Genomic DNA, 24,479 nt, shown 5'->3' on the forward strand with positions numbered 1-24,479 from the left:
CAATTACGTTGGCTGATTTACCCCAATGCAACAAGAAGTCCACGGAGGAGAGGCTGGTTTCCATCACATGGACGTAACGTGGAGAGATAGGTAAAAGAACTTCCGAAGAAAATCACTGCTTCCATCACGTCACACTTCCAACCCACACCTGACTCACCTCTGGACCTCAAAAAAAAAATCCAATGTGCAGATCTACAGGCATGCACAAGTCAGAACTCCATTTGCAAAGATCAAGCTCTTGCTTGCTCGAGGACTCTTTCCCGTTCTCAAGACACACACTCAATGTTTCAGGAACAGTTTCTTCCCCACTGCCATCAGATTTTTGAATGGACAATAAACTCATGAACACTACCTCACTACTTTTTGTTATGCTTTCCATTTTGTGCTACTTAATTTTATATATGTTGTAATTTTCTTAATTTATTATCTATTCCAATGTGTTGCTGCACGCCTTTGGGGAGCATTTAATAGGTAGTGGGAGCTTATCCCCACTACCACCCCCCGGTTATGACAACCTTAAGGAACTTAAGCTCGCACTGCCTATTAAATGTTCCCAATGGCATGCGTCTCAAATAGCCCTCAATTCCAGCTTCTGGCCTTCATATGTGGCTTAGCTGACTGAGCCCAGTGGAACCGTTTCCATTGACAGGATAAGGAGCAAAGGCAGGTTACTGGTACCTGAAAACCAGTTACTTCAAGCGGATGGGGCTTGTTAGCTGTGATGAGCAGCTCATCTAGAAGGAAAACTCTAATCTCAAATATCCACTGCCTTTCAGTTATACCCACTTATGTGAAAGGCTTTGGAACTAACCCCCCCTCCCCTGGAAGAAAATGGGTCTGGAGTTCCTAAGGCACTCCTAGGGTGACTTCTACACAGACTGGCAACTCCTTATGCCAAACTGCATCAGTCTCTGCCATTCCTTTAGATTCATCATTATATGGAGGGACAGTCTACTGCAAAAGCAACAGCTTGCTCTCCAAATTGTACTGCCACGGCTTCCATACTGTTGCCATCTAACAACAAATTTCACAACATATGTCAGTGACGTTAATCCTGACTGTGATTCCAGTGTTTCAGGTGGAGAGAACGGTTTCAACCTGAATCATCCCTCCATAGGTGCTGCTAACTGGCTGAGTTCTTCCAGCAAACTGCACATTGCTCCAGATTCCAGCACTTCTGACTCTCTGTCCACAACTCATCAACATACACTGCAATGTCTTTGGAAAACCCTTTGCATAGACCCTCTTCACCAGGGAGCTGGGACACAAACACATCTTTGCACCATTGGCACTCACTCAGGCTGGGGGAGGGGGCAGGAAGGGGGGGAAAAAAAAGAGGACAACCACAGTCATCTATTGAGATGTTCCCACAACCAGTGATCTCACTTTAAGGACTCTCTCTCCTGTTATTTCATGCTCTCCTTATTTATTGTTATTTATATATACATTTACACCGTGTTGTTTTCTCTGCTCCTGCTCCTTCATTGATCCTGTTTACAGCTACTATTCTAAAGATTTGCTGAGTATACCCGCAGGAAAAAGAATCTCCGGGTTGTATGTGATGACTTTGATAATAAATTTTACTTTGAACTTTCAGAAGAGGAGACGGAGGTGGAGGGCCCAATTATTCACAACTCCTCTATCCCAACACTTCACCTTATCCCTTCCTCCTCCCCTATATCTATATCTTCCACCAAATTGCTCCTTCTCCCCCCCTTACACCCTCTCCCCTCCCACACAAGAGAGAGGGCGAGCCCTGGCTCCCGTTCGGTACCGATGAAACACAAACCAAGAAGCCCGGAAAAGGAGGGAAAACGAAACCGAAAGTAAAAGTACAGGAAAGCGGGACACTCTATAAGTTTCAGCTGAAGAGAAGACCCCCACCCCACCCCATCCCTCCCGAACCCGGCCGGGAACAGCCCCATCCCCTCGCCAACTCCATTCCCCCACCGCCGGCAGCCCGTCCTCGCCTCCCTCCCTACCTACCTTTCCGCCGAGGGCGTAGGGTGACAGTGAAACCGATCCCCTCCCCCCTAACGACCAAATCTCCCGCCGCTTTGGTCCCGGCCCGAGCGCCGGCACAAATTTTATTCCCCCACGCCTGGAAGCGCTCGGCCCCGCTGCCCGGGGGTGACGGACACTCACTGAAGGAAGAGCCGGGATCTGGGCCGCAAAGCGGCAGCGGCGATTTCCAGCGCAGCACCGACAGCAGCGACGTAGCCGGGGGCGGGGACCTGCCCGCTTTCTTCAGCAAGAGCAAACACTCCCACAGACTCGCAGGCCATTCAGCCCACAGCGCCTATCTCAGCCTCATTCCACTGCGCCAGGGTTGTTGTATTCCTCGGAGTTTCAGAAAAGTGAGAGATGTAACCAAATGTGTAAAATACCAAGGGAGGCTTCATAGGGTAGATGTTCAAAAATTCAAAGTTTTGAACTTCTAAATATATTTTAATATCACAGTACATATATATCACAATGTACTGCCCTGAAATTCATTTTCTTGTGGGTATTCACAGTGGAAGAACAAGCTGGAGTAGGACAACATCCCATGCACCATTAATCTACAGGCCACGCCATTCAAGGAGTTGGGCTGTATTTTCTTTTGGTGATTGTGTGTTTTCTGCTATCATAACCAGATGTGCTATGTGCTGTTGGTAATGTGTTTTTCACCTTGCCCCCAGCAGAACGCTGTTTCATTTGGCTATATTCATACCTGTGTAAGGGGTTTCTTCTTTTATGTTATTGCAAACATCCCACCTCTCCCGGAAGTTCCAGGAGTCTCCCGCATATTAATAGTGGCTCCCTGATGCCCACAAATTATATAAACTGACCCGGAAATCAATTTTTTTGAGAGAGAAAGCAAGCGAGCACGAGAGCGCGGGAGCGAGAGAGAGAGAGAACGTGGGAGCGAGAGTGAGAGAGAGAGAGAGCACGCGCACGAAAGAGAGAGAGCCATGGCAGAGTGTTCCAAAAAAAAAGAAAATATAAAACGTACATCACCCCAGACTACCCTAAAGTGTACCCCTGCCTAATCGGGGTCAAAAATAATGACAGTGTTGCTTGCTGTACTGTTTGCAACAGTGACTTTTCTATTGCCCATGGTGGGTTAAGACTGTAAAAGACATGTTGAGGTGAGTTTAACAGGTGTTACTCGTTCATTAGCATAGCTAACGTTATTTAAACTAGCTGGCTAGCTGCGGAGCTACTCTATTGCAGACATCCCACCTCTCCCAGAGTCTCCCGCAAATTGATGGTGCTACCTCCCTGAAATGAGTTTTTGCAGGGTGGGATGTCTGTAATTGCTAAGGCTAATAAAATGGCTTCTTTGTTATGTTAAAAATAAAATGGCTTCTCTGTGATGTTAACTGTTGAGACAGTGGCACTCTCTCTAGCAGCTTGTTTAGGTTATATTACTGATAACAAGAATTGTATTCATTTGCTAACCAATTGGGATAGATGTTATTCTTTCTTGTGTGTCTGTAAGCTATTGTTTTCGCGGGCTTTGGGGCAGGAGACATGATGCTGTAAGCTGGGCGGCGGGAAGGACCCCGAGCCGGAGTCCGAGACCCAGGGTCTTCGGCGAGAAGAGACAAGGACAGACTCGTGTGGAGCGTCTGGTCGACCACCGTGGTTGTTCCCAGGCAGCGGGTCGAGGAGGTTGGAGGGGATCAAATGGTGGAAAGAAGACTCCGTTAATTGAGCTCCAGCTGTTGTGCACGAAGTGGTTGAACTTTGATAAGTTTGGCGCCTTTTACTTCCCTTTTATATTTTATCTCTATTAATTACATAGTTCCAGTAAGATCTATAAAGTGTAATCATTTAATCGCATATGGTGTACTGTCTGTTATTTGGCAGGGCGGGGTGGGGTACATCACACAGCATCCACACAAACTTGATTACCCAGTCTGGCGGGGCCAAAGGCTGCTCCCACTAGACGAAAGCGAGCTGAGCGAGTCTGAGGCTTACTAGGGGGCTACTCCTGGTTGATTAATAATTAAACTTGATCTTGAATTAAATACAAAGCAACACAATAGAATCAATGCTTATGGATTAGCAGAGGTATTCAGCAAGGAAACAGCCCTTCAATCCAATACTTCCATTCCAACCAAGATGTCTGTCTTAGTCTCATCCAAATCTCTAGCACTTCCTAGTCCCCAATACCCTGCCTCTTTCCCCTCCACAACCCATGCAATCCATTCGTCACCCCCCTTCTCCTGCTAGTTCCCTTCCTTTATGTGAATCAGCATCAGGTTTATTATCACCGGCATGTGTCATGAAAGTTGTTAACTTAGCAGCAGCAGTTCAATAGAATGCATAATATAGAAGAAGATAAATAAGTAACAATATACTTATATTGAATGGATTAAAATGTGCAAAAAGCAGAAATAATATATATTAAAAAGGTGAGGTGGTGTTCACGGGTTCAACGTCCATTTAGGAATCCGATGGCAGAGGGGAAGAAGCCGTTCCTGAATCGCTGAGTGTGTGCCTTCAGGCTTCTGTACCTCCTACCTGATGGTAACAGTGAGAAAAGAGCATGCCCCGGGTGCTGGAGATCTTAATAATGGACACTGTCTTTCTGAGAATCCGCTCCCTGAAGATGTCCTGGGTACTTTGTAGGCTAGTACCCAAGGTAGAGCTGATTAAATTTACAACCCTCTGCAGCTTCTTTCGGTCCTATGCAGCAGCGCCTCCATACCAGACAGTGATGCAGCCTGTCAGAATGCTCTCCACGGTACAACTATAGAAGTTTTTGCGTGTATTTGTTGACACGCCAAATCGCTTCAAACTCGTAGTAAAGTATAGATGCTGTCTTGCCTTCTTTATGACTACATTGATATGTTGGGCCAGGATAGATCCACAGAGATCTTGACACCCAGGAACTTGAAACTGCTCACTCTCTCCACTTCTGATCCCTCTATGAGGATTGGTGTGTGTTCCTTTGTCTTACCCTTCTTGAAGTTCACAATCAGCTCTTTTGTCTTACTGATGTTGAGTGCCAGGTTGTTGCTGCAGCACCACTCCACTAGTTGGCATATCTCACTCCTGTACGCCCTCTCGTCACCACCTGAGATTCTACCAACAATGGTTGTATCAGCAAATTTATAGATGGTATTTGAGCTATGCCTAGCACACAGTCATGGGTATAGAGAGAGTAGAGCAGTGGGCTAAGCACACACCCCTGAGGTGCGCCAGTGTTGATCGTCAGCAAGGAGGAGATATTATTACCAATCCACATGGATTGTGGTTTTCCGGATAGGAAGTCGAGGATCCAATTGCAGAAAGAGGTACAGAGGCCCAGGTTCTGGAACTTCTCAGTCAGGATTGTGGGAATGATGGTGTTAAATGCTGAGCTATAGTCCACGAACAGCTTCCCGGCATAGGTGTGAAGAGCCATTGAGATTGCATCTGCCGGTGACCTATTGTGGTGATAGGCAAATTGCAATGGGTCCAGGTCCTTGCTGAGGCAGGAGTTCAGTCTAGTCATGACCAACCTCTCAAAGCATTTCATCACTGTAGATGTGAGTCCTATCGGGCACTAGTCATTAAGGCAGCTCACATTATTCTTCTTAGGCACTGGTATAATTGTTGCCTTTTTGAAGCAAGTGGGAACTTCTGCCCATAGCAGTGAGAGGTTGAAAATGTCCTTGAATACTCTGCCAGTTGCTTGGCATGAATCCTAACAGCCTTACCAGGTACTCTGTTAGGGACTTCGGCCTTGCGAGGGTTCACCCTCTTTAAAGACAGCCTAACATCGGCCTCTGAGCCAGAGATCACAGGGTCGTCAGGTGCAGCAGGGATCTTCACAGCTGTAGAAACCATAGAAAAACTACAGCACAGATTCAGGCCTTTTGGCCCTTCTTGGCTGTGCCGAACCATTTTCTGCCTAGTCCCACTGACCTGCACACGGACCATATCCCTCCATACATCTCCCATCCATGTATCTGTCCAATTTATTCTTAAATGTTAAGAACCCACATTTACCACCTCGTCTGGCAGCTCATTCCGTAGTCCCACCACTCTCTGTGTGAAGAAGCCCCCCCCCATGTTCCCTTTAAACTTTTTCCCCCTCACCCTTAACCCATGTCCTCTGGTTTTTTTCTCCCCTTGCCTCAGTGGAAAAAGCCTGCTTGCATTCACTCCATCTATACCCATTATAATTTTATATACCTCTATCAAATCTCCCCTCATTCTTCTACACTCCAGGGAATAAAGTCCAAACTTATTCAACCTTTCTCTGTAACCAAGTTTCTCAAGTCCTGGCAATATCCTTGTAAACCTTCTCTGCACTCTTTCAACCTTATTAATATCCTTGCTGTAATTTGGTGACCAAAACTGAACACAATACTCCAGATTCGGCCTCACCAATGCCTTATACAACCTCATCATAACATTCCAGCTCTTATACTCACTACTTTAATTAATAAAGGCCAATGTACCAAAAGCTCTCTTTACAGCCCTACCTACCTGTGACACCACTTTTAGGGAATTTTGTATCTGTATTCCCAGATCCCTCTGTGCTACTGCACTCCTCAGTGCCTTACCATTAACCCTGTATGTTCTATCTTGGTTTGTCCTTCCAAAGTGCAGTACCTCACACTTGTCTGTATTAAACTCCATCTGCCATTTTTCAGCCCATTTTTCCAGCTGGTCCAAGTCCCTCTGCAAGCTTTGAAAACCTTCCTCACTGTCCACTACACCTCCAATCTTTGTATCATCCAGATCATTGATATAGATGACAAATAACAATGGACCCAGCACTGATCCCTGTGGCACACCACTAGTCAAAGGCCTCCACTCTGAGAAGCAATTCTCTACTACCACTCTTTGGCTTCTTCCATTGAGCCAATGTCTAATCCAATTTACCACCTCTCCATCTATACCTAGCGACTGAATTTTCCTAACTAACCTCCCATGCGGGACCTTGTCAAAGGCCTTACTGAAGTCCATGTAGACAACATCCACTGCCTTCCCTTCATCCACTTTCCTGGTAACCTCGTCGAAAAACTCCAAGAGATTGGTCAAACATGACCTACCACGCACAAAGCCATGTTGACTCTCCCTAATAAGTCCCTGTCTATCCAAATGCTTGTAGATTCTGTCTCTTAGTACTGCCTCCAATAACTTACCCACTACTGACATCAAATTTACCGGCCTATAATTTCCCGGATTACTTTTTGATCCTTTTTTAAACAACGGAACAACATGAGCCACTCTCCAGTCCTCCGGCACCTCACCTGTAGACACCGACATTTCAAATATTTCTGCCAGGGCCCCTGCAATTTCAACACTAGTCTCCTTCAAGGTCCGAGGAAATACCCAGTCAGGTCCTGGGGATTTATCCACTTCAACTTAATCCACTGTAGTTATATTTTCCCTTTCAAAGCGGGCATAGAAGGCGTTGAGTTCATCTGGTAGTGGACCATCAGGAAGGAAGCATGCTCTTCCTTCCTTTCATAGAACATAGACCACCACAACACAGTACAGGCCCTTCAGCCCGTGATGTTATGCCATCCCTTTAGCCTAATCTAAGATCAATCCAACCTTTCTCTCTCAGATAACTCTCCATTTCTCTTTTATCCATGTGCCTGTCTAATAGTTTCTTAATGCACCTAATGTGTTTGCCTCTATAAAACCTCAAGACATAGCAGCAGAATTACATCATTCAGCCCATCGAGACCACTCTGCTATTCCATCATGGCTGGTCCAGGACCCCATTCAACCCCATACACCTGCTGTCTCACCAGATCCCTTGATGCCCTGACTAATCAAGAATTTATCAACTTCCACTTTAAATATATCATGGGCTTGGCCTCCACTGCCGTCTGTGGCAGAGCATTCCACAGATTCACCACTCTTTGGCTCAAAAAATTCCTCCTTACCTCTGTTCTAAAAGGTCGCCCCTCTATTTTGAGGCTGTGCCCTCTAGTTCTGGATACCCCCACCAGAGAAAACATCCTCTCCACATCCAACTTATCTAGTCCTTTCAACATTTGATATGTTTCAATGAGATCCTCCCGCATTCTTCTAAATTCCAGTGAGTACAGGCCCAAAGCTGCCAAACGCTCCTCATATGTTAAACCCTTCATTCCCGGAATCATCCTTGTGAAGTTCCTCTGGACTCTCTAAAATGACAATACAACCTTTCTGAGAAAAAGGGCCAAAAACTGTTGACAATACTCCAAGTGCAGTCTGACTACTGCCTTATAAAGCTTTGGCATAATCTCCTTGTTTTTATATACTATTCCCCTTGAAATAAATGCCAACATTGCATTTGCCTTCTTTACCGCAGACTCGAACTGTAAATTAACCTTCTGGGAGTCTTGTATGAGGACTCCTAAATCCCCTTGAACCTTCTCCGCATTTAGATAATAGTCTGCATTATTGTTCCTTTTACCAAAGTGCATTATCATACATTTCCCAACACTATATTCCATCTGCCACTTTTTTGCCCGTTCTTCCAATTTGTTTAAGTCCTGCTGCAATCAAATTCTTCCTCAGCACTATCTACCCCTCCACCTAAGTTTGTATCATCAGCAAACTTTGCCACAAAGCCATCAATTCCACTATCTAAATCATTGACAAACAATGCGAAAAGCAGCGGTCCCTATACTGACCCCTGAGGAACACCACTAGTCACTGGCAGCCAACCAAAAATGGCTCCCTTTATTTCCCTCGCTGCCTCCTGCTTGTCAGCCATTCCTCTATCCATGCCAGTATCTTTCCTATAACACCATAGGATTTTATCTTGTTAAGCAGCCTCATGTGAGGCAACTTATCAAATATCTTCTGAAAATCTAAGTAAATGACATCCACTGCCTCTCCTTTGTCCACTCTGCTTGTTACTTCCTCAAAGAATTCTAACAGATTTGTCAGGTAAGATTTCCCTTCACAGAAACTATGCTGACTTTGACTTATTTTATCATTAGTCTCCAAGTACCCCAAAACCTTCTCTTTAATAATGGACTCCAACACTTTCCCAACCACTGAGGCCTATAATTTCCTCTCTTTTTCCTTTGTAATAGCAATGGCACTCACTCCTGCTCCCTGACACTCATGGACCTCTGGGATACAGCTAGCGTCTTCCACAGTAAACACTGAGCAAAGTACTTATTAAGTTCATCTGCTATTTTATTGTTCCCCATTACTACCTCACCAGTATTATTTTCCAGTGATCCAATATCAACTCTCACCTCCCTTCTATTTTTTATATAACTGAAAAAACTTATAGAATTCTGCTTTATATTATTGACTAGTTTGCCTCATATTTAATCTTTTCCCTTCTTATAGCTTTTTTATTAGCCTTTTGTTGGATTTTAAAAGCTTCCCAATCATCCAACTTTCCACTCACTTTTGATACTTTATATGCCCTTGGCTATTATGCAGTCCTTAACTTCCCTTGTCAACCACAATTGCCTACCCCTGCCATTTGAGAACTTCTTCCTCTGTGGGACATATATATCCTGCGCCTTGTGAACTATTCCCAGAAACCTCAGGCACCTCTGCTCTGCTGTTATCCTTGCAAGTATCCTCCTCCAATCCACCTGGGCAAGCTCCTCTCTCATGCCTTTGTAATTCCCTTTATTCCATTGTGATACTGATACATGTGACTTGTGCTTCTCCCTCTCAAATTGCAGTAGGAATTCAATCATATTATGATCACTGCCTCCTAAGAGTTCCTTTACATTAAGCTGACTAATAAAATCTGGATTATTACACAATGCCTGATCTAAGATAACCTTTCCCCAAGTCGGCTCAAGCACAAGCTGCTCTCAAAAGCCATCTCGTAGGCATTCAACAAATTCCCTTTCTTACGATCGGACACTAACCTGATTTTCCCAATCTCCTTGCATGTTGAAGTCACACATCACAATTGTGCCATTACCTTTATTACATGCCCTTTCCAGCTCCCTTTGCGATCTCAACCCCACAGCTTGGCTACTATTTGGAGGCCTATATATGATTCCCACAATGGTTTTTCTACCCCTGCAGTTTCTTAACTTCACCCACAAAGTTTCATCATTCTCTGACCCTGTCACCTCGTTCTCAAGATGTTATTCCACCTCTCACCAACAGAGCCTCACCATCCCCTATGCCTTCTTGCCTATCCTTTCGATACAAAGTACATCCTTTGATATTAAGCTCCCAACTATGGCCTTTCAGCCATGACTCAGTGATGGCCACACTTCATACCGAACAGTCTCTAATTGCACAACCTTATTCTGAATCCTACGCACATTTAAATACAGCACTTTCAGAACCACATTCTTTGTCCTTTTGAATTTCGCCTCTGTGGTACAATTTACTCTTTGCTCTCTCTGCAGTTGTACAATCATTGGCTTGTCCTTCCTTACATTCATTACACCTATCATCTACTTGTAACCTGCTGGCTCATCCTCAGCTCTATCATACTGGTTCCCGTCCCCCTGCCAGATTAGTTCAAACCACTCCCAACAGCTCTGATAAATCTGCCTGCAAGAATATTGGTTCCCCTCAGATTAAAGTGTAACCCATCTCTTTTGTACAGGTCACACTTGCCCCAGAAGAGGTCCCAATTATCTAGAAATCTGAATCTCTGGCCCCTGCTCCAATTTTTCAGCCAAGCATTTATCCGCCACCTCATTCTATTCCTATCCTCACTGTTGTGTGGCACAGGCAGCAATCCCAAGATTGTTACCCTTGAGGTCCAGCTTCTCAGCTTCCTTCCTAACTCCCTGTATTCTGTTTTCAGGACCTCCACCCTTTTTCTACTTATGTTGTTGGCACCATATTTACCACAACTTCTGGCTGCTCACCCTTCCTTTCAGGATATTGTGGACGCATTCAGAAACATCACAGACCCTGGCACCTGGGAGGCAAACTACCATTTGTGTCGAATTTGTCCTTACTTTGGAAGTGACCAGAAATGAACACAACATTCTAACTGTAGTCTGTAAGGAAAAAGTTGCACATGATTCCTCCTTGGTATAGTCTAAAATAAAATGGAAGTCAGTAAGACAAAATAGTGTTAGCTTGGGGAGAGATTGTTTTAGGAAGTACAAGAGAGCCAGTGCACAGCAATGTTCTGAGAAAGTTAGGGGAGTACAAGTCTATAGCCATAACAGTGGAAGATGTGTTTTTTCTAAGGCAAGGTCACTGTGCAGGTGCAGATAACAAATGTACGGAAAAGTAGCAGGGTAAGGGGTTTTGAAGGGTATAAAAAGGGGCATTCTCTTTCTGTAGTGAGGCAGTGTTTTGTCAGGCTAATGACTGGTGGCTAGTGCTTGGAAGATAGTATGTCAAGTCAGAATTAGACAGACAGAGAGAGGACAGTCTGTGTGAAAGTCTGTTGGCATTCCGCAGATCAGCTCATTTAGAGGATGATAAATATTATTTTGATTTCTGTACGGCTACTACTTACTGCTACAGAGATTTGTTTTTCCTTTTGTATTACATTTGTGTTAGTTCTAATCAAGTGTTTTCGTGTGGCCTTGAACATATGGGTCGTCTCCGTTTATTTGTGAATACATACTGGATGCAAACACTCAAAGCTGAACCAGGAAATACACAATAAATTTTAAAGTAGTTTTCATTTACATGGTCTAACCAGGGTTTGGTGGATTGCAATATTACCTCACAGTAATGACACCAGGATCAGGTTATTCCTGTTCATGGACACAGACTATTGATATGTCTGCTTTATTGAAGAGTAGAACTACTAGGACTTGATGTTTCAATCCCTATGTTAAGTCGGCACTCTCGATGTTGGCAGTGGGCTTGGAGTGGTGACAAGGAGGGAGGGTAGGTACATCATTGGGGTCATCAGGTGGACACCCTCCTTCTTTGAAGTTTCGTTGATAAGCCCACGACATCTCCAGAGGCCTCAGCGGGGCTACCTGGCATCCCAGATACACCCCCCTCAGTTCCATACCCTCCTGTCTTCATCTTGCAGCCCAGTTGTTGACTTTCCTTTTAATCCAAATCCAAGTGCTGCTTTCTTCTGCTGCATTTGACAAGGACTTGACTGCTTGTTGGAGGGAGTCACCCCTCACCCCCATCTTCTTCAATAGACTGGTCGTAGATGTAGCAACGAATCCCCTGCATCCCACTTCTACAGGGAAAATCTTGGTCTTCCAGCCATTCTGGGCAGCTTCAGTTGCCAGCTCAGAGTACTTGGTCTTTTTCCTCTCATTAGCTTCCTCAACACCATCTTCCCATGGTACTGTCAATTCCACAACATACGCCAGCTTGGTTGTTGTGGACCACAGGACCATGTCTGGCCAAAGTGTTAACTTCTTGTTTGCAAATGATCTCTAATTTAGACGGTCATTGGTACAACTTTTGTTATGCCCTCTCTTGATTACTTTAATCCAGCAAGAGTTAGTTCAGAAAACCAGTTCCCAAAATGGCAATCACAAGAGCAGTCTCAGAAACCTACTTCTTCCACCACATAGAGAGAACAAAGACATTATTGGTTTAATATTGTCACATGTACTAAGATACAGTGAAAAGCTTGTCTTGCGTACTATTCGTACAAATCAAATTATTACTCAGTGCACTGAGCTCGAGAAAGGTAAAACAAAATAAAGATTAAAAGCTTCTGAAAAAGTGCAGTGCAGGTAAATGCTAAAACTCTGCCATGGACAGTCCCAAACCGGGCTAGGAAAGGAGGAGGGTTGGGCATGAGACTGGAGACCCCATCCCGTAAAAACCCAGAGATACAGAAATGCCAACTGAAGCTCTAAAGACCTCATCCCTGAGAGCGGAAAGATCTTCGATGGGCTACACCTTGAAAGACTGGAAGACTGGCCCAAGACAGAGCACTCTGGTGAGCTGCTGTTGGTGGCCTCTGCCCCAGTAGAGGTCATGGGCTTAAGAAGAAGAAGTGAATGATAAAATGCAAGATCATTATGAGGTAGATTGTGAGACTGAATCCATCTTATCGTACGAGAGGTCCGTTCAAGTGTCTGATAACAGCGGGAACGGTATTTTGTCTACTTGTTCGTTGCCCATGACTTGTCTAACTTGCTGCATTGCAGACGTTTAATTTCTTCAGGCCAGCAAGCCTCAGCTCTGCAATCGATGTAGTGGAAATGAAGCAATGGAGAGAACGAGGTGGGGGATTGCATTCTCAGTCCTGATGTTGGCTCGCAACCCTAAATGTCAACAAACCCTTTGCTGAGTTCCTCCAGCATTTTGATTTTAATTCCAAATTCCAGCACCTGCAGTGTTGTATCTCTGTACGTTAACAAGCTTGTTTAAAAGTAACATAATAATAACCAGATAATATTTGTATCAGTTATGTTATACTGGAGACTTAACCCTTTCTGATCAGATTTATTATCACTGGCATAGGTTGTGAAATGTGTTGTTTTGTGGCAGCAGTACAGTGCAAGACATAAAAAGGCCTTTTCATGCCCTTTTCTCTCCACGTAGCGTTGCAGAACCACCTTCATGGCCGTTGGATCTCACTGTAGATCTCATCCACCCAGTCTGCTGGAGCAGACTTTGCGGGCTAGAAACAGGCATGCCACTGTCTCACTGGGGTATGAGGCCACTGACTACCCTCACCTGGTTTAGCCCGCCTGTCAAAGTGTTGTACCGGGGTACGGCCGCTGCCATAGGAAAACAGCCTGTTGGGTTGGGGCCACAGGTGAGAGCTGAGTGTCCGGTGAGGAGCAAAGGTGAGTGAGCTGCCCCAGAAAAGATGCGACAAGCCCCTTCGCCAGAGATGATACCCCTCCCTGGACTCCCCATACACTCCATTATTATAAGATAAAAAATTTTTTTTAAGTGCCAAAAAGGTAATGTTCCTAGGTTCACAGACCATTCAGAAATCTGACGGCAAGGAAAAAGAAGCTATACACAAAATGTTAATATTTTTAAGAGATTCAGCAAGGTAACAGGCCCTTCTGGCCCAACAGGCCCGTGCCACCCAATTACACCCATGTAACCTAATAACCTACCATCCCATACGTCCTTGCGATGTGGGAGTCATGGGGAGAATGTACAGGCAGTGGTAGGAATTGAACCTGGATTGCTGGCGCTGTAATAGTGCTACCATACCACCCCACACTCTTCCCTGACCAGGAAACAAACCTGGGCCGCAGGGGAATATAACATAAGAACATAAGAAATAGGAGCAGGAGTCGGCCATCTGGCCCATCGAGCCTGCTCTGCCATTCGATAAGATCATGGCTGATCTGGCCATGGACTCATCTCCACCTACCCGCCTTTTCCCCATAACCTTTAATTCCCCTACAGTGCAAGAATCTATCCAACGTTGTCTTAAAAATATTTACAGAGGTTGCCTCCACTGCTTCATTGAGCAGAGAATTCCACAGATTCACCATTCTCTGGGAAAAGCAGTTCCTCCTTATCTCCGTCCTAAATCTACTCCCCCAAATCTTGAAGCTATGTCCCCTAGTTCTAGTCTCATCTACCAGTTGAAACAACTTTTCTGCCTCTATCTTATCTATCCCTTTCATAATTAGAAACCATAGAAAAACTACAGCACAGAAACAGGCCTTTTGGCCCTTCTTGGCTGTGCCGAACTATTTTCTGCCTAGTCCCACTGACCTACACACGGACCATATCCCTCCATACACCTCCCATCCATGTATCTGTCCAATTTATTCTTAAATGTTAAAAAAGAACCCGCATTTACCACCTCGTCTGGCAGCTCATTCCATACTCCCACCACTCTCTGTGTGAAGAAGCCCCCCCTAATATTCCCTTTAAACTTTTCCCCCCTCACCCTTAACCCACGTCCTCTGGTTTTTTTCTCCCCTTGCCTCAGTGGAAAAAATTTTATATGTTTCTACCAGATCTCCTCTCATTCTTCTGAATTCCACTGAGTACAATCCCAGGTGACAAAATCTGCCCTCATAGTCTAATCCCCTCATCTCTGGAATCAACCTGATGAACATCCTCTGCACTGCCTCCAAAGCCAGTATATCCTTCCTCAAGTAAGGGGACCATAACTGCACACAGTACTCCAGCTACGGCCTCACCAGTACCCTGTACATTTGCAGCATAGCCTCCCTGCTCTTAAATCCAATCCCTCTAGTAATGAAGTCCAACATCCCATTTGCCTTCTTGATAGCCTGCTGCATCCTGCAAACCAACCTTTTGTGATTTGAATCCCAACCACTAGACCACCAGAGATTAATCAACTTGTTAAATGTGTGTCCTCAGACTCCTGTACCTGCTTCCTGATGGTAGTAATGAGAAGAGCGCTTGTCCCAGATGGCAAGGGTCAATAATAATGGATGCTGCTTGCCTGAGGCAGCACCTTGACGGTGGAGAGGCTCGTGTCTGTGCTGGAGCTGGCTGAGTCTACAACCCTCTGCAGCTCCTCTGGATTCTGTGCATTGGAGACTCTTTATCGGGTGGTGATGTTCTCATTTCTATCAGAATTTATACTCCGAACCGGGATCCTGAAAGAGGCTTGGCCAAAGTTCCAGAAGACTGAAAATAGCCAATGTTTTTCCTGTTTTAGAAGGGTAAATGGGATTATCCAACAAATTATAGGCCAGTGAGTCTCACATCCATTGGAAGGAAATTATTAGAGAAAAATCTCAGAGCAGGATTTATTAATATTTAGACAAGCATTGTTTTATTAGGGATAGACTGGACATGGAGAGGATGTTTCAAATAGTGTGAGAGTCTAGAAACAGAGAGCAAAACCTCAGAATATAAGGATCATATTAGTAAGGAAGTCAAAGGTTATGGGGAGAAGGCAGGAGAATGGTGTTGAGAGGGATAAGTCAGCTATGATCAAATGTCAGAATAGACTCAATGGGCAGAATGGCCTAATTCTGCTCCTGTGTCTTATGGATGTCCCTTTAGAACAGAGATTAGGAAGAATTTCTTCAGCCAGAGGGTAGTGAAGCTGTGGAACTCACTGCCACAGACTGCCATGGAGGCCAAGTCATTGGGTATGTTTAACGTGGAAGTTTACAGGTTCTTGATTAGTCAGGGCATCAAAGGTTACAGAGAGAAGACAAGAGAATGGGGTTGAGAGAGATAATAAATCAGCCATGACTGAATGTTGGAGCAGACTCCATGGACTGAATGATTCTGCTCCTGTGTTTTATTGTCTTTTGATCGTCAGCAGGAGAAGGTCATGTCTCACAAGCTTTTTGAGGAGACAATGAAGATGACTGATAGGGATAGGATAGTGGATGTTCTCTACATGGGCTTTAGTAAAGCATTAGACTAGGTTCCTCATGGTAGGCTGATTCAGAAGATTAAGCTATATTGGAAGTAAGTTGATTTAGAAACATAGAAAACTTACAGCACAATACAGGCCCTTCAGCCCACAAAGCTGTGCCGAACATGTCCCTACCTTAGAAATTACTAGGCTTACCCATAGCCCTCTATTTTTCTAAGCTCCATGTACCTATCCAAAAGTCTCTAAAAAGACCCTATCGTATCCACCTCCACCACTGTTGCCACCAGCCCATTCCACACACTCATCACTCTCTGCATAAAAAAACTTTCCCCTGATATCTCCTCTGTACCCACTCCCCAGCACCTTAAACCTGTGTCCTCTTGTGGCAACCATTTCAGCCCTGGGAAAAAGCCTCTGACTATCCACACGATCAATGCCTCTCATCATCTTATACACCTCTATCAGGTCACCTCTCATCCGCCGTCGCTCCAAGGAGAAAAGGCCGAGTTCACTCAACCTGTCTTCATAAGGCACGCTCCCCAATCCAGGCAATATCCTTGTAAAGCTCCTCTGCACCCTTTCTATGATTTCCACATCCTTCCTGTAGTGAGGCGACCAGAACTGAGCACTCCAAGTGGGGTCTGACCAGGGTCCCATATAGCTGCAAAAGGGCAATAGTCATGGGGGATTTCAATATACAAGTAGATTGAGAAAATCAAGTTGGTGCTGTATTCCAAGAGGGGATTTTCTGGAATGCCTACGAGATGGATTTTTAGAGCAGCTCACGTTTGAGCCCTCCTGGGGATCAGCTATTCTGGATTGGGTGTCGAGCAATGAACCAGAATTGATTAGGCAGCTTAAGATAAAAGAACCTTTATGGGCAAGTGATCATAATATGATCAAATTCACCCTGAAATTTGAGAAGGAGAAGCTGAAGTCAGATGTGTCAGCATTACAGTGGAGTAAGGGGAATTACAGAGGCATGAGAGACAAATTGGCCAGAATTGATTGGAAAAGAACACTGGCAGGGATGACAGCAGAGCAGCAATGGCTGGAAATTCTGGAGGCGATTCAGACGGCACAGGATATGTACATCCTAAATAGGAAGGAGAACTCTAAAGGCAGGATGACACAACCGCGACTAACAAGAGAAGTTAAAACCAACGTAAAAGCCAAAGAGAGGGAATAAAATAGAGTGGGAAGTTAGAGGATTGGGAAGCATTTACAAACCAACAGAAAACTACTAAAAAAAGTCATTAAGAGGTAAAGATGGAAAACGAAATTAAGCTAGCCAATATTATTAAAGAGAATACCAAAAGATTCTTCAGATACGTAGAGTGCAAAAGAGAGGCAGGAATGGATATCAGACTGCTGGAAAACAATGCTGGAGAGGTAGTAATGGAGGACAAGGAAATGGCGGATGAACTGAATAACTATTTTGCATCAGTCTTCACTCTGGAAGACACTGGTAGCATAGTGGGAGTTCCAGGTGTCAGGGGTCATGAAGTTACTATTACTAGAGAAAAGGTTCTGGGAAACTGAAAGGTCTGAAGGTAGATAAGTCACCTGGACCAGATGGTGTACACTCCCGGGTTCTGAAAGAGGTGTTTAGAGAGATTATGGAGGCATTAGTAATGATCTATCAAGAATCACTAGATTCTGGAATGGTTCTGGAAGACAGGAAAATTGCAAAAGTAACTCCACACTTCAAGAAGGGAGAGAGGCAAAAGAAAAGAAACTATAGGCCTGTTAGTCTGACCTCAGTGGTTGGGAGGATGTTGGAGTCGATCATTAAGGGTGAAATCTCAGGGTACTTGGAGGCATATGATAAAATAGGCCACAGTCAGCATGGTTTCCTCAAGGGAAAATCTTGACTGACCAATCTGTTGGAATTCTTTGAAGAAATAATATGCAGGATAGAGAAAGAAGAACTGGTTGATGTTGTGTACTTGGATTTTCAGAAGGCTTTTGACAGGGTGCCACACATGAAGCTGATTAACAAGATATGAGCCCGTGTTATTACGGGAAAAATTCTAGCATGGATAAGGTAGTAGTCGATTGGCAGGAGGTAAAGAATGGGAATAAAGGGAGCCTTTTCTGGTTGGCTGCCTGTAACTAATGGTGTTCCACAGGGGTCTGCGTTGGGACTAATTCTTTTTATGTTATATGTCAATGATTTGGGTGATTGAATTGATGGCTTTGTTGCGAAGTTTACAGATGATGTGAAGATAGCTGGAGGGGCAGATAGTTTTGAGGAAATAGAGCTGCTACAGAAGAACTTTGACAGTTTAAGAGAATGGGCAATGAAATGGCAGATAGTTTTATAGTGTCAGGAAGTGTATAGTCATGCACTTTGGTAGAAGAAATGAAAGGGTTAACTACTTTCTAAATGGAGAGAAAATACAAAAAACAGAGGTGCAAAAGGACTTGGGAGTCCTTGTGTATAATTCTCTAGGACACAGCCTCAGAATAGAGTGCCATTGTTTTAGAATAGAAATGAGGAGGAATTTCTTTTGCCAAAGAGCGGAGAATCTGTGGAATTCTTTGCCACAGGCAAATGTAGACGTGAAAGGTTATGGGGAGAAGGCAGGAGAATGACGTTAAGAGGGAAATGGATCAGCTCTGATGAAATGGCAGAGCATACTCGATGGGCCAAATGGCCTAAATCTACTCCTATGTCTTATGGTCAGATATTAGCTAGAATTAAACCCCGATCTTAAAGTTGACACTGTAAAGCATTGCACTAACAACCGCTCTGCTATCCTGCAGTCCTTCATGCTACCGTGCCATCCTGCTGGAGTATTCTGACTGGACACCTGTGAGTAGTAGTGACTGATTAGCAAGTTTGCAGGCGACACTAGATAGTGAGGGAGGTTACCAAAGGATTCAGCAGGATATGCAGTCGGTTCATTGGAAATTTGGGTAGAGAAATGGCAGGTGGAGGTTAATCCAAACAAGAGTAAAGTCGTGTATTTAGGGAGGTCAAATGCAAAATGAAAGTGTACAGTAAATGGCAGGACTTGCAGAAGCATAAAGTTACAAAGCAACCTCCCGGTGCAGGTCCATAGCTCTGTGAGTCTGAAGTCCACTGGGGAAGTCACAGGCCCATTGCCCACAAGTCCGCCCGTCCTGGGTTTGGAGGACTGTCTACGTGGAAGGGAGAAACGGGACTTGTTTTTGCTGTTGCGTTTTGTTGCTTGTTGTTCTGTGAACATGATGGCCATCTTATGTTGGCATCGGAACGTGTGGTGGCATTTGCGAGCTGCCCCCCCCCCCAGCACATCCCTAGGTTGTTTATTTTTTTATTTATTGAGACATATTGTGAAATAGACCCTTCCAGCAATCCCCCGATTTAACTCTAACCTAATCAGGGGACAGTTTACAATGACCAATTAACATACCAACCAGTATGCCTTTGGACTGTGGGAGGAAACCCACGCGGTCATGAGGAGAAAGTACAAATTCCTGACAGGAAGTGGTAGCAATTGAGCCAGAGGTCCAATCAGCTTTGAGAGCAGAGCACTGCAAAATAAATAAAAGTACAGAAGGGGCAAGTGGGGCAGCCATTGTTGGTAACAGGCCGGCAGTGAGGGTAGGAACGTCAGGCTTAGACTCAAGAGGCTTCGACGAGAAGAGGCTGAGGTCAAAGAAACATGTTAGAGGATTTGCTCTTGGTTGCCCATTGTACAGTGCAGGCAGGAGGGCAGATATGGCAGTGGAATGCTCCTCCTGTGGAATGTGGGAATTCATGGAACCTGATAATCTCCCTGATAACTACACCTGCAGGAATTGCAGCCAACTCCAGCTCATGGATGAACTTAGGATCATCTGGGAGGCAGAGCAATTGATAGATATGACTTTTGAGCAGGTGGTTACACCCAGAGTGCAGAATTTGAGGAGTAGATGGATCAACATTGAGAGAGGTAAAGGGAGAAGGAAGTCAATGCAGGGTCCCTCTGTGGCCATTCCCCTCAGCAACAGGTATATCCTTTTGGATACTGATGAGGGGGATGACCTAACTGGGCAGGCAGCAGCAGCCAGACCAATAGCACTGTGGTCAGCTCTGAGCCTCAGAAGGAAGGATGAAGTCAGGTGGAGCAATAATTATAGGAGACTCAGTAGTTAGGGGGACAGATAGGAGATTCTGCAGCAGCAAAAGAGACGCCAGGATAGTGTGTTGCCTCCCTGGTGCTATGGTCCAGGATGTCTCTGAGCAGTTGCAGAATATTCTTGAAGGGGAGGGTGAGCAGCCGGAGGCCGTGGTACATGTTGGTACCAATGACATAGGCAGGAGAGGGGTGGAGGTCCTGCGCAGTAAGATTAGGGAGTTAGGAAGGAGTCTGAAGAGCAGGACCTCCAAGGTGGTAATCTCCAGATTACTCCCAGTGCCACGAGCTAGTGAAGGTCAGAACAGGAAGACAGCGCAGATGAATGGGTGGCTGAGGAGATGGTGCAGGGGACAGGGTTTCAAGTTCTTGGATCATTGGAACTGTTGTGTGTGTGGCTGTTTACACAACAATATCATTAACAAAAATGCTGGAGACTGGAGCTACGTTAACAGGGTTCTTTACTAACTAAAACCGAACTGAACACATATATACAGATCAATACACGCCCAATAGCGAATGCTCAATAACGTGATACTACGACATAAAAATGGTTCCATATTATACAGTAGGCTATATGGTACACTCCTCCCCTTTTATTTAAAAAGTGTATCAACCTTTTTTTAATGCTAAAATACTGTATGTGTACCCTTAATATACAAACGCCCACCCACTGTTTAATTAGTAACTTAATAATATAAAATTATAACAAAGTAACGTAATCTATATACCACTAAAACTCTCATGCTCTGTCTGTCTGTTTGGTTGTTACCTCCAATTAGCGCGAATGGTGCATTACAGCGGCACTTTTTTTGGCTAAATCGAATTAAAATGCGCTAACTTACAGAATGCAGGCAAAGTTCAGGGTTATATATTCGTATAAAATTGCTCATTCGCCAAAATCAACAGGCTCCCTTTTAACCCAAGAGCTGATCCGACACCATGGAAATTGGGACGCGACAGCCCGACGCATGTGCACGGCCAGCCTCAGCAGCGACACCTACTGGAGCAAAAGGGCAGGGCAGCTTTATTTTGAGGGGTCACATTCTACTAATTACCATCAGCATGTGCAGGATTGGGACAGATCTAACTGCCACCCATCAATAAGAGATAATTAAATCTTATTGTAATGACGTACTTCAAGACACCCATAAAACCCTTTGCTGCAGTCAAAGGACAGAGGTGACTATACCACGTCCATTTAGGAGAGCGCTAGCCACATCATCAAGAATAATCAGCATCCTTTGGCGTTACTGCTTCGTATCTTCTATCCAGCATTAGGGTAAAAAAAAATGGTCAGCCTAACTATGCCGCGTGGAAATTATGCCAAACGTCATCAGGAAGCGGCAAGGAGAGGGAGAGAACAAAAATCGGATGAGGCCAGGGCCGCATGGCTCCAGGATCAAAGAGTCAGGACAAAATAAGACGAAAGAAGAAGAGACAGAGGAGGAGAGGCATGCGTGTCTCCAGGATCAGAGACAAACAACAAACAGCAGAAGAGATGAAGAGACGGGGGATGAAAGGGCTGCACGTCTCCAGAATGACAACAAGAGGCACAAGGGTGGCAGATAAACCAGAAATAATGCCATCAAAAGTGTCCTTCATTAAATGAGGAGCAGCTATATTTGCTTTGCTATGCGTCGTTCTTCTTTAATAAACTGAGGTTTTCAACTTCAGTTTCCAAAGCAAAGTGATACCAATAGCATTCAGGAAAATGTAATGTTCATTCTGGTCACATCAGACTGCACTACCCTTCTCTCAAAGGGTGCCCCAATGGGTCACCCCGTTGTCTAGTAATAATAATAATTATAACTCAAGTCTTTTGGGGGGGGGGTCTTCTCTGCTCCTCTGAGTAATGTCTGTCAATAAATTGTTTTTTTTCATACAGATTTCCATATAAAAGTCATGAAAAGTTGACCTCTGAGCATAGGGAGTTTCCATGGTCTGCTTCAAAGATGACTTGCCACCAACAAAAGAAGTGGTTGAAGATCTGCTGTCTCTGCTAATTATTCAGAAGTCAGGGCAATCCAATGACTCACAGAAAGATCAGTACTTTATCAGTAATCTTTCACCATTTGGTGCAGCAGTTGATCCTGTTGTTCATGCCATTGTTCTTAAATTGCTGTTAAAGTACAGTTTTGCTGATATTAAGGATTACTTGCAGTGCTGGCTGTCTGGCTCAAGAGGGAGAATTCCTTCAGATGCACATTCAGCACAAGTGTGAAAATATAACAATAGAAACCTTACAGTTTGTTGCCAGAATTTGCCTCTGTTTTGATGATGTCTCCCAACTTCTTTGTGAAAAACAAGACACATTGGCTGAGGATTCAAAGTATGTACGTGCAAAATAAATTTTCTCGCAAAGGATTAAGAGTATGATTCTCAATGGAGGAAAAAATTGGTTCAAGATTTACCTTGTGCAAAAGCTGTTCTGTTTAAATGGAATTGATTTTGTCCTCTGTTAGGTTTACCTTCTTCCCCAACAACTTGGTTTTCATTTATTTCACCACCCTCAGTAATTTCTCCCTGAGGCTGGTTGCTATATTGTGGGCGGCGACCATAAAGACGACGAACAAAGTAAGGTGGGTAACGTTGTCTTCTGTAAGAAGGGCGATGTTGCTGACTTTGATAATCTCGGTTTTCTCCATCCGTTGCTGTCTCTGCTCCATCTCCTTTCTCTCCACCTTCAATGTCCTGTTGGTAATTACGTGGCGGACCTCGGTGGCGGAGGTTGCAGGGACGATAATGATTTCTGTCCGCGGCATATCGGCTTCCTTGGACTGGAACTCCGGGACCAGTTACGTTTGCTGCTTCGGCACCCTTTTCGTCTTCCACTACGTCGAACTCCACAGTTTCACCGTCTCCAACACTGCGGAGGTAGTTCCCTGGGTTATTCTTTTTTATAGCAGTCTGATGTACAAATACATCTTCCTTTGTATCATTCCTGTTGATGAATCCATATCCATTTCGTACGTTGAACCAATTTACTGTTCCAAGAACCTTTGTTGCGCTGACTTTCTTCTCCCTGGGGAATTAGGGTTAGGGTTTGTCTGGCTGCTGCTGCTGTTTGGGTTGCCCCTCTGTCTCGGCCCTCGCTCATGGTGTTGACAGGCTGCGTCAGGTGGTTGCGGCTGAGGTCGATCTGAGGTGGGGGCTCCTGCGCTCTCTCTGCTTCTTTCTTCTCTCTAATATATTTCCTTTCCATTTTTCTGTCTCCATTTGCAGAAAAACCCTGCATTTCATATTCCTTGCTTGTATTGTTGATTAGTTTCTTTATCCTTTTCTGATACTCCTGCAAAGTGCCTTCCTGTAACTGCTGTAGCTGTCCTTTGAGAGATGTCAATTTCTCCTGGTACATCTGCTCTTTTACTTCCAGGTAGTCTTCATCATCCTGTTTATTGGCAATATCTGTCTCCCCGTCGACGCTGTCTAGCTCCTCCTTGTTATTGTAATAGTTGACAATGGGTGAGAGGAGAGCTGCGGACATCTTCCCCGCCGAGCTGCCCTCTTTTATTGACACATCTAGTGCCTTGATGGTGTGCCAATCCAACTGGATTTTCCTGAGCCATTCACGTCCCAACAACGGTGGTCCTCCATTTTCCAGTACACAGAGGTTCAGCTGCTGTGTTTTGTCCCTGTCACTTTATTTTTACCTTTGGGACGCACTTTCTGTCCTGTGTATGTCTTTAGCAGTAGTTTAGTTCGTTTCAGAGGTATGTGAGAAAACAGTTGTTTCTTTCCTTCAACATACATCAAAGTTGCTGGTGAACGCAGCAGGCCAAGCAGCATCTATAGGAAGAGGTGCAGTCGACGTTTCAGGCCGAGACCCTTCGTCAGGACTAACTGAAGGAAGAGTGAGTAAGGGATTTGAAAGTTGGAGGGGGAGGGGGAGATCCAAAATGATAGGAGAAGACAGGAGGGGGAGGGATAGAGCTGAGAGCTGGACAGGTGATAGGCAAAAGGGATATGAGAGGATCATGGGACAGGAGGTCCGGGAAGAAAGACAAGGGGGGGGGACCCAGAGGATGGGCAAGAGGTATATTCAGAGGGACAGAGGGAGAAAAAGGAGAGTGAGAGAAAGAATGTGTGCATAAAAATGAGTAACAGATGGGGTACGAGGGGGAGGTGGGGCCTTAGCGGAAGTTAGAGAAGTCGATGTTCATGCCATCAGGTTGGAGGCTACCCAGACGGAATATAAGGTGTTGTTCCTCCAACCT

General features: G+C 44.8%; 2 protein-coding genes across 4 annotated transcripts in view; both read right to left on the reverse strand.

Annotated features, from left to right (window-relative positions):
- The window catches only part of parp10 (poly(ADP-ribose) polymerase family member 10), a 71,085-nt gene extending 49,840 nt beyond the window's left edge, over positions 1-21,245 (reverse strand). The window contains exon 1 of one of the 3 annotated variants that reach the window (XM_063044635.1): positions 21,108-21,245. Coding sequence is in view for 1 of the 3 variants with exons in the window: in XM_063044633.1 (XP_062900703.1) it covers position 2,146 (1 nt within the window). In the remaining 2 variants the exon portion in view is untranslated. The other 2 variants (XM_063044633.1, XM_063044634.1) reach the window with 2 other exon arrangements.
- Positions 15,633-23,292, reverse strand: LOC134343786 (Y-box-binding protein 1-like; the record flags this gene model as incomplete). Its single annotated transcript, XM_063042519.1, has 3 exons — positions 15,633-15,649; positions 22,734-22,773; positions 22,837-23,292. Coding segments are annotated over 3 exons (513 nt in total), but the record flags the coding sequence as incomplete, so codon positions are not given.
- Positions 23,293-24,479: the final 1,187 nt, after the last annotated feature.

This window comes from Mobula hypostoma, chromosome 3 (assembly GCF_963921235.1).
Source record: "Mobula hypostoma chromosome 3, sMobHyp1.1, whole genome shotgun sequence".
NCBI lineage: Eukaryota > Metazoa > Chordata > Chondrichthyes > Myliobatiformes > Myliobatidae > Mobula > Mobula hypostoma.